We start from the raw sequence: 11,320 nt of genomic DNA on the forward strand, positions 1-11,320 counted from the left end.
ATCACGTTTATTTATAGTGTTATAATTAATATACATTCTCTTCGCAAATACAATCTAATAATAAGTTGAAGTTGTATCGCATGACCCTTTCAATTGAAATAAAATTTGTAATAGATCTAAGATAAGCTTGATTGATTTAAATTTTATTAAATAAGATCATTAGAATATACTTAATAATATAATCAAAGTCTTCCAAAAATATAGGATATACATGTACTAAATCTGCTTTCAATTTCCTGTGTGACATAATTGATTACATATTAATTGTAGTTTTCCATTGTAAAAAAAATTGTTACAACAATAAGTTATTTAACATCATCTATTATAAATTGATTTTTTCGTGTATATTAAGACTAGAGTTTTCATATCAGGTAGAAACATTCCTTTAGGAGACTGTCCGATGTTATCATCGTACATTTAAATATCATCCAACTCTATAGGTGTTATTTTTCTAATACAAAAATTACATTTTTCATGCAAATACAAGAATTAGACAACTGTTCTAAGTTCTAAACGTACGATGAGAATACAAATCTATATCTATGTGACTTGATGTCACTTAAGTGTCACAGGGCATTATCATTTTTTTCTATTTTTTAAAATAAAAAACGAATAACAATAAAATGTAAACAATTTTTGCGTATAGTGTTCCTCCACAAATTATTTTAATAAATTTGCAGATTTGTACAAATAGATTATTTACTTAATTCAAAGGCTTCAAATATGCTGCATCGAATGTATCGAGTTCGTTTATTAAAAAATTGGCCTCATTTCGAAGATGCTTTGCCTTGGACGCTGCTTTTTCTAATATTCCTAAAGTATTTGCTATAGTTTTAAGTTCAGTGTCCATTTCGGACGTTGCTTCGTCTACTAAATGACAGAGTCGCGCAAATGTACTGGAGAGCTCCCTATAAAATCATATTAGATATTATTATAGAAAAAATATATATACAATTATAAAAATTTAAGTATAGAATTACTTTATAATAAATGTATAAAATTTTGACAATTAGTTGAAGGGACTATTACGAGAAAAAAAATATATTATACATATATTTCTACCCTAAATAATTACATATAACTACATAAGACTTCAAAATTCTATTAGTATAATAACACACTATATATCATCATTATTGTTACATTACATAATCAACTTACTGTTGCACTTGATGACTGCAATTTGCAGAAGTAAGGTCTACAATTAATCGTAGTTTTTTCGTAGCATGCGCAACGTATTGTCGCTTAAATTCACGTTCTTTGGCGTTATTAGTCCACGTTAGACGTTCATAGAGATATAAAGCACCATATATCGCACCAGTTACTGCAATTAATCTCCAGCCTACTGTTTTTAACATCTGAGAAAAAGATTTATCTTAGTAATTTTTTCGTTTTTTTCTTTTGTAGAAAAATTCATAAATGTTAGATAATGTTATACATACAAAACCAGCGATAATAAGACCACCCATTGTACCCTGCGACGTTACGGACGCAATTGCTATACGACTAATTAGAGACCAATCATCAGATCTCGATGGAAAATTTGGTGTATTTGAAATAAATTTTATAGAATCTGTACTCTCAGCAGGTGATGCAATACATGGTGGAATCTGCAATAAAAGCATAAATTATTTTACACTTCTTTTATGAAACGTGATGTAAAGAACTATTTCTATCAATTGCAACAATATATTTATACTACATAGCTGTTATCAAATACATTTTCTTTGATTTATGATTTCTTGCCCAAGTTTCAGACGAATTTTCCTTAATCATATTGTTGAGAAGAATATTATTTACAATCACAAAATCTCTCAATATTATATCAATATTTTATATAATTTATATAATATATAAATTTTTCTAATAATTAAATTTGTTATATACATATATTTTTTGTAATAAGAGAGAGCTCTTTTTTTAATTTAAATTTCTATCATAATAAAATCTACTTTAAATTAATTGAATTGATTTTTATTTATTTGTTTCTCTGAAGTTTAATGTAATATTTTTGTTTATTTTAACTATTTATAGCTATTCCTTTCTCATACATAAGTAGATTCGAAAAATACAAGAAATCCGTAATTTAAAAAAAAAATAACAAAAGATATTTTATATATTGTTTACTTTTTATATCTTATATTAAATTATATATCCTACCTCTTGCGGATAATTAGCAATAGTTAATCTGTGACCTTGTTTCCCTGCAAATCTATTAATTATTGCCGTAAATCCCCAAGAAAAACGAAATTCTAGGTCCTCGTGGAAGTCCGCGCATAAATTATCGCAATTTAATCGATATAATATTTCGAATGGTTCTCGTCGTGGTAAAATGTTAAGCGACATTTGTCTTTTGTTTTCTGGCAATAAACTTGCCATTCTTTCGGTCATTTCTCGTTGCGAATTTTCCATATTCAATGCTAAAGCAGTGCTAAGTCTAGCACGTAAATTTGATCCTAAAATATAAAGTATTTTCATTGAAATCATTACATTACATCCTTTATATATCATGTCATGTAATCAATATCTATAACTAAAAATTACCCAAGCCATTTTCCACATGTGCATGAAGTTCCCGTTTAAATACGTTCAAAACAAGTGGTTCAGGATGAAATGGAACACTAAATTCATCCACTAGAACGGATAATCGCCGAATTTCTTCGCTTAAAGCTTTAGAGACTCTTTGCTCCACATCTTCTACTATATGATGAATTTTATCTTTCATTTCTTGAGTTAATAGCATCAATTGTTGTTCAGTGAAATTTAACTTGTCATGAACTTCTTTCTTAATATTCAATTGTTCACTTCGCATTTTTTGTGTTCGATCCAATATCTCATCTAATGCTTGACGTATTTCGCTGCAATTAACAATAGAGAATCAATTTACGTTTTTAGTGAATGCATAAAAGATAACGTAGAATAGTATTTTCTTACGTTGCGATATGTTTACCACGTTGAGAGTGTTGTTCAAATTTAGTTTTTACTGCAGACTTTGAAATACACTCTTCAAATTTTCTTTCGAAATCTTGAAACTCGAAATATCGATTTTGGAAACCTTCTGCCAATGCACCATCTATGAGTTATATTTGAATTAGAAAAATAGTTTTTAAACTTAAGAAAAAATATATAAATAATAACAGAACACATTACTATGAGCAGGTTGACCACGTTGTTCTTGCATACGGGCTTGAAGAGTTTCTTTCGCAGAAATAAAAAAAACCCGTTCTTCAGCATCCTTTGGGTTGTAAACTTTTAATTCCCTTGATAAAAAGTCAATAGCCCGTTCTTGATGTTGTGCTCTTACCTACGCATAAGAAATATTTAAATATAAATGGACTTTTTAAATATATATTATAAATTATTGTATATAATATAATCGTGATAAGCATAGACAAAACTATACTGTTTTGTGCGTAGCAGTTTATTTAGTGCAATAAAAAAAGTCACAGTTATTATTGAAATTCAATATATCTAATACATTGAATATAAAAAGGCATGTATTTTTTCTATTTTCTCGTTATAATATACATATAAAGCTTTTAAAGTTATGAAAGTTAATTTTTCGCATTATACAAACAAGAGATAAGAATAAAGATAATGTGCATTTATGAAAAAATAATACATTTGTAAATATGATTTAGTGTACAGAATATCCTTCATTTTTAGTGCATTATTTTTTAAAGACAGATTTTTTTGAGCTATTCAGAGTCGATTTTTTTCACAATTGAGAGAGGTCATCATTCATTACAGTTTCTTAATTTTTAACATTATATATTTTTATGTAATTAAATCTCTTATTAACAATAAGTCAAAATGTTTTTAACGTCTAAAATTAACTGAAGAATGTACTTCTGTCATCTTATTTCAATCTCTAAAGTTTAATTTTGTAAAAAAGATTTTTTTTATCATAATTTGAAAATTATTGACGTTCCGACATTTTTACTGAGGAAAAATCAATTTGAATTGGTCAAAGAATGTATCATTAAAAAATAATGTGCAAAAAGTGAAATATCCTAAAAATGTAGTACACATAAGCATCATTTTTTGAATAAGCAGCCCTTCCTTAAATAAACTTACCTCCTTTTGTTCTTTGACCAGCTAAAGAATAGAGAAAAATTCAAATTGTTGTTCACAAACTAACATATACCAGATTATTTAATGTGTATTCTATATTGTGAGTCATTTTGTAGGCATATATATATATATGCCTACACACACACATATATATATATATATACATAAATACAAATACATAACAAATTTAAATTATAAGATTTTAACTATTGATTCATATTTGATAAATGAAAAGTTTTGTATCAAATGATTCCTAATTATTTCTTATTGTAATTAAGAGTAAGAAATATACATATTATATTATGTATTAAAAATATCAAATATAGCAAATCCTATCAAATTGACTAAAAAATTGATGATTGTTAAATAATGAATTTAATAGTAATCAATTTTATAGGCTATATAATCAATTAGGATTTAATATTTTTAACACATAATGTAATTTTTATATTACTCTTAATTAAAATAAGAAATACGTAAGGATTACTTGATATAAACCTTTTCATTTATCAAATATGATTCAACAGTAAAAACCTTATAATTTAAATTTGTTATGTATTTGTATTTGTTAACTTTGTTTAATCGTTATAAAACAATAAATTTATCTACTTAATATTTTAAATACGAAAATTATATTAATTAGCATATCTCTGAGAATTTTGTTATACCAAATAAACATTAATAGTTTTTGTATTAAATATGTGCAATATATTATAATCTAAATAATACAGATTTTTTATTTTCTATAATTAGTGCTTTATAAATATACATACCTGATCAAAAAATTCTGGTTCAGAAGCAGAAGCATCCCATCGATTATTTAGAATAAATATATTCGGTTTTGATAATCTTGTTGAAACTTTATGAAAGAAATTTTTTTCCTGAAAGAAAAAAATAATTATCTATTTAAGATTTATCATAAAGTATATGCATTGATTATTGAACGACAATAAATTTGTTTTCTGTGAAACAGATGTAAAAAAAAGTATCTATTTCTATCTAAGAATTATAAATTTCTAAAAGAATGTGGCACATTAAATAATTGCCAAATAAAAGAAATATGTTGATAATTATTGAATAAATAAATATATATATATATATATTTTTATTTATTCAATAATTATCAACATATTATATAATAAATATATATATATATCTATATTTTTATTTATTCAATAATTATCAACATATTTCTTTTATTTGGCAATTATTTAATGTGTCACATTCTTTTAGAAATTTATATATATATATATATATATATATATACACAATATAAATATACTGCAGAATATATATTTTAATCTCTTGTGATTTTTATAAAATAATTTTTCTTTTGTGTATATAGGTAACTTTTTTGTTTGTTAGACTACAGCAAATATTGTGTTTGGTACAGACATTAAACTTACCGTAACCATCAAAGTAGATTCAGCATTTGCTACCAAGACAAAAACATCGGCATCTAAACAATGTTTATCAATCCATTCATCAAGATTTGGAGTTACATCTACTCCAGGACTATCGACAAATACTACATCATCTCGTAGCAATAAACATTTCTCCTTTGGCCAAAATATTCTTACTAAATGACTCTCACATAATTTCTCTTTACAAAGAGCATGACCCAACTGCCCGACAGATTGAACTGGCTGTTTTTCGTTGGATCCTTCCGTAATAAGGTATGATTCTCCATTATCTGAACCTTCAACTTGGAGGAAACAGTTTGTGGTGTGTCCTATACCACTTGGTAAAATTTTATCGCGTAGCATAGCATTAATAACTGTACTTTTTCCATTACTTGTTCTGTAATATACATATATATATAAATATGTACATCTATAAATCATATCTTTCACTTATATAAATATTGTGACTGACAAGAAAAAAGATTGCTAAGTTCTCGTGAGAATAATATTTTATATAAGTTAAACATTGAGATCAATTGTAATGAGATATTGTTTAATGTAATTGCTCACCTGCCAAAAAAGGCAACTTTCATATGATCCCTTCTAAGAACATCTTTTATTCCACGTACTTTGTCAATGTAATTTTTTACTTTTACTACTTCTTCCTCTGTTACAATATTGCGATCATTTTGCAATACTGTAAAAAGTTAATACTAATTAGATGAAAGGTTATATTATGACATTAGTCATATTCTCTTATATTTCTCTTACATTATCTGTTTAAATATTTACTTACATGTCATAAATTCTACAGTTTCTTCCACATATTTTTCTATATCCACAAATATATCATTTATCCTTTTCTTCGCCTTCACAAAAATCTGTAGAGGAGAATTATCAGTTCTAACATCTGATGATCGAAGTTGGCTGTCCCCTCCAATCATAGATGATTGTACAATTGTACGATTGATATAGGCAGCCATTTCTTTATATTTCTATTATAAACGTGATGTATTTGGCAAATAATAATAAAAGAGTACGGTGCAGTTTGTGGATAGGCAGTACGTTGGTACACAGTGCACAGCATGCGGAATCAACTGAAATCATAAAAAGCAGGAGTTAAACATTTTCTAAGAGTCAATTTAAGGACTATAATATTTGATATGTATTGACAAAATTAAAAGGTATTGAAAAGGATAACCATGATATATGAAATAATTACAGGATCTCTAGCTGACTTTATATTTTTTTTATGAATAAAATATAATATTATAAAATATAATAAAAAAATATAGTTGATTATATATTTTCAGAGAAATATCCTGCATATATAGTAAGGCTGTTCTTTATAACTGAATTGAGCTGAACTGGCTCACTGCAGTTTATCTTTTTCCTTTTAATGTGAAAAGAAAAAATAAACTCTAAATTAATAAAACCAGTTCAATTCAATCCTAATATTTGATACAACAGTGCAAAACTAATTCTGTAATAATAAAATATCAAAAAAAAGATAATAAAATAAAATTAAGAGAAAAAAACAAATAAGACAATGAAGATGCAACAACATAATATTGCTTTAAAAAACACTGAATTTTATATATAATATATATTTGCCTTATATATATTTATAAAGCAATGTATATATACAATATATATCACAAGCACTAACAATTTAAATTAAACATATATAGTTTTAAATTTCTTCTCTATTTGGTTTTTTTGCAATACAATCAAAAAATGTGAAAAGAAAGTTCTATACATATAGGGTATGTCATAGTTATTACAATTTGTCATTTATAATTATAGAATTATGATAAAACGAGCCAAAACATATTTTTTTTTATGTATATTGAAAATTTTTATACTAATTTATCATATCAAATTAAAGCTAAGTGTCATTAGTATAATTGTAGTTATTCTAATTTAACAATTCTCTGATCACAAATTATAATAGATTATATCCTGAGAGAAATTAAACTGTATCAAATTAAATTATTTAGTAAAAAAAATGGTTGCTAGAACAATATTTCTATCCAGAAAACTTCTTATGTAAATCAAAGAAATCATGTATGAAAACAGTAATTTTCAATAATTTTGGAACACCCTATATGTTTTTAATACTAAACACATATATGTAACAAGCAATACGTGTGTTATATTAAATAAAAACAGTGCAACCTTTTTATCTTTAGTCATTGATGAATCCGTAGAGTAAATCTATGATATAATTATTTGAATGTTGTCCTGTGTCCAAAATTGCTAAAACAATTTATATTTATTTATTATTAGCATAAGAATTTGTTACTACAAATTATATCTAGTTCATTTATATTCCTTATTATTCAGAAATATTAGATCGTACTTTGGACACGGATCTTTTTTTATTGCAAATTTATTGGAGTTTTTAATTTAAATTATACGTATTTAATAAAAAAATATGAGATAAATTGATGAAGTAACACACAAGATTTGTGTTTTTGAAAAAACAGTATCTCATCAAAGTATTAGATCATCCTTCTTTTAATATAAAAATCATATACATACATCTAATAATTGGATATTCGGACAAGATAGTATTGCGTAGAAGAATGGCTAAAATTGTTTTATATCATCTAACCTCTACTAAGATATCACAAAATGTGCTCAAATAATATATATGTCAATTTTTATTAAAAAACGTTAACGTATATTTATAGTGGCGTATTTGTCATACCATAAAAATAGTTGGACGTAAAGTGACGAACAATAATTCATGACTATGGATAAAAATGTCGGTTTAATCGGTAGATATATTAAATTACAATTAAATACCTTGAATCTATATATATGTATATATCAAAAATACGTACGCATACACATGATATATAAAAGAAGATGAACTCATATCAGTGGCAGAAATATGCTATGGCTGCTTCGTGAAATTTTTTTACTGTCAGCTCCGAAAATCTATAATATACGTCACGTGAACTGTTGATTTCCAGTACTGGCGGTGAATTTTAGAACGCAGCCTATATTACATGCGCGTCAACAAGATTGTGTGTCAACCAATCGGAGCGTCTGACAGTAAATTATGTCATACGACGAAGACGCAGTACCGTCCTCAAGAAACGAAAGCGTTCGGAACGTTCGACAACGTCAAGCGGAATGATATCTATGGATTTTGATTTCTGACTCGCTTTGGAGTTTGCTCCGGTTTGCTTCCAGTACTTCAGTTCGGAGAAATATAATACGGCTGAAGCGTTTCAAATTTGAATCTATAAAGCGCGAAAAACAAACGCGCGTACTCTTGAATCGTGAAGGAATTATCGGAATTTCGGAAGACATGCCGAGCATCAGGGTGCTTGACAGCGATACGGGAATCGTTCATACGTTGGAAGTTTCTCATGAAGATGCTGTAAAGGCTAGTCAAGGTATATGTCGAAAAGCACTCTGTGACTTACATAATCTGTATACGTGCTTTTTGTAAGTTGTTTTTAAAAGCTGGAAGAATTTCTGACACTTAATCTCTTACCTTTTTCAGATTCATTATTCGCGACGCAACTTATGCATAATTGTGAAGCGATAATTGTACACAGTGAACCTGTTCAACCAGTTGCTGAAATAGGTTTAAGATTATTATATAAATTTTATTATAATATATATTATAATTAATGTGTAACATAAAATATAAATATACTTACCTCTTTTAATATTGTATATGAATATATCTAAAATTATATTTTTTTATATATATTGTTATGTTTGTTTGTAGAATCTCCTGATCCATTATCCTCGGTACAAGAATTTTCTCAAGATTTTTCTCAGGATTCTTCTCAAGAAAAAGGTATGATATTTTATTATGCTTCTTTCTCTTTTTTCATTGTTTTTCGAACAGTGATTATTTGTTGGGAAAATTTGAGGAGTCTGAAAGGAAAGGAATGATATATATTGCTTTATAGATGGTTTTCGTTGGCCGCACGAGGCTATTCTTTTGCTTCTCACAGTATACAAAGAACAGGAACACCAGATTATATCTGGAACAATGACAATGAAAAAGTTTTGGGCTATAATTGCTTCTCAATTAATTAAAAAAGGTTACAATGTCAATGCTTCTCAGTGCAAAAGTAAAATGGCAGGCTTGAAAAATACCTACAAAAGTGTGAAAGATCATAAAGGAAGAAGTAAATATAACAAATTTCGAACATGGCGATATTATGATGTAAGTGTAGAATGAATATTTTATATCATACATAGTAATATATTATCTCTCTCTCTCTCTCTCTCTCTCTCTCTCTATATATATATATATATATATGTGTGTGTATATATAGATAAAATATTAACATATATTTTGATACATTATAAAGATTATGGATGAGATATTTAAAAGAAGGCCATGGGTGACTAAGGTCCTTACGGATAGTCCAACTTCATCTTCTGAATATAATGTTGATAATAAGAAAAGAAGTCAATCGCCATGTAAAACTGAATCGTCTTCCAAGCGTAAGTATACAGTATAAATATATATATATATATATATATATATATATATATATATATATATATATATATATACTACAATCAAGAATATTAAACTGTCAGGGATAATATTGAAATACTTCTTACGAAATATATTCTGCCTACATTATTATAATTGTTACTTAGTAAAATATATATTGAAATTATAGGTTTAAAACAGTTTGATATGTTAGAGAATATAGTTGCTGTCACAGAGGAAAACACCACTATACGAAGGAAAATGCATGAAGAAGCAATGGCTCGTCAGGATAAATTACTCGATATTTTAGGGAAAATACCTAGTAATTCATCATGTCCTGAGAACAGTATTGATAATGAAAAAAGCAGTTCCTATAAAACAGAATCTTCCAGATGTAGGTATTATAGCCTTTGATATAATGTATCTACTATAATAAGTCAATGTGTTTTTGTTTTGTTATTTATAAGTATAATGCAGATATTATAAGCTTTATATTTTAATATTAAATTAAATTTAGAATGGAGAAATACTGTTTATATCACACTAATATCATTATTACTTAATGTAATATATATTGAAATTACAGACTTGAAACAGTATGCCTTATTGGAAAGGATAATTAATGTTATGGAGGAAAGTACGATTGAACGGAAAAGGATGCATGAAGAAGCCATGGCTCGTCAGGATAAATTACTTGACATTTTAGAGAAGATACTTAACAAATAGCAGCACATAGATATAGTCTGATCATGCATATAGAAAGTTTTGTGATATTATTTTGTACTAACTAAAAACGGTAAATTTTTTTCTTCATTATTCTATATTAGAAATTTTTCATTTCTTTACATGTGTGGATAGAGACAAAAAAATCTTAGAGTGGTATTCATAATTCGAATTTATATTTAAGATCATCTTAAGTATAGTCTTAATAAATGTTATAAACCGATCACAGAGCTGTATCAGCTTTACTTAAGTCAGCTTGAAATAAGAACAGACTATTAATACTAATCTTATTGATAGTATAATAGTTTAATTTATATAATAAAAAAATTACATTTTATTTTCATAAAATGTGAGATGAATATACTATGTATAAATATTAATTATGTTCTATATATATGAACAGTTTTATAATTTATCAATAATGCATTTCTTATGTATAAATTGTACCATATATGTCCTTTTTTTTTACTTTTACATTAACATTTCTATTGTATTCCATTTTTCTCTTCACATTTTTCCTTTTCTACTTTTTCTATGTCTAGGACAATGATATGATTTTGCAATTATAATTTAAATATTATGCAGCAATAATATGCGATTGGATTCATGGATTCATAGCAATAATCCTAAAATAAAAGTTTTA

At 26.4% G+C, this 11,320-nt stretch overlaps 2 protein-coding genes across 9 annotated transcripts; one reads left to right on the forward strand and one right to left on the reverse strand.

Moving 5' to 3' along the window:
- Window positions 1-13: 13 nt before the first annotated feature.
- Marf (Mitochondrial assembly regulatory factor) lies at window positions 14-8,467 on the reverse strand. Of its 7 annotated transcripts, none has more exons than XM_072902790.1 (14): window positions 8,327-8,441; window positions 7,656-7,736; window positions 6,274-6,574; window positions 6,048-6,174; window positions 5,481-5,874; window positions 4,848-4,955; window positions 4,078-4,098; window positions 3,151-3,304; window positions 2,935-3,073; window positions 2,545-2,858; window positions 2,161-2,456; window positions 1,443-1,610; window positions 1,162-1,358; window positions 15-908 (listed from the first exon to the last, which is right to left on the reverse strand). In XM_072902790.1, exons 3-14 carry the CDS (start codon window positions 6,458-6,460, stop codon window positions 704-706), a joined length of 2,310 nt encoding a protein of 769 aa, XP_072758891.1. In that variant the 5' UTR covers window positions 6,461-6,574; window positions 7,656-7,736; window positions 8,327-8,441; the 3' UTR covers window positions 15-703. The 7 variants fall into 7 exon arrangements, with proteins under 7 accessions (XP_072758917.1, XP_072758891.1, XP_072758874.1 ...); XM_072902773.1 differs by having other exon boundaries at window positions 8,191-8,329; XM_072902799.1 differs by lacking the exon at window positions 8,327-8,441 and adding an exon at window positions 8,289-8,307.
- A 16-nt stretch (window positions 8,468-8,483) lies between these two features.
- LOC140671539 (uncharacterized) lies at window positions 8,484-11,070 on the forward strand. 2 transcript variants are annotated; one of them, XM_072902896.1, is made up of 7 exons: window positions 8,484-8,887; window positions 8,998-9,081; window positions 9,229-9,300; window positions 9,416-9,675; window positions 9,824-9,959; window positions 10,169-10,348; window positions 10,541-11,070. In XM_072902896.1, the coding sequence occupies exons 1-7, from the start codon at window positions 8,800-8,802 to the stop codon at window positions 10,678-10,680; spliced, it is 960 nt and encodes a 319-aa protein (XP_072758997.1). In that variant the 5' UTR covers window positions 8,484-8,799; the 3' UTR covers window positions 10,681-11,070. The 2 variants fall into 2 exon arrangements, with proteins under 2 accessions (XP_072758997.1, XP_072758988.1); XM_072902887.1 differs by having other exon boundaries at window positions 8,490-8,887; window positions 10,145-10,348; window positions 10,541-11,066.
- Window positions 11,071-11,320: the final 250 nt, after the last annotated feature.

Source organism: Anoplolepis gracilipes, chromosome 1, assembly GCF_047496725.1.
Source record: "Anoplolepis gracilipes chromosome 1, ASM4749672v1, whole genome shotgun sequence".
Classification (NCBI taxonomy): domain Eukaryota; kingdom Metazoa; phylum Arthropoda; class Insecta; order Hymenoptera; family Formicidae; genus Anoplolepis; species Anoplolepis gracilipes.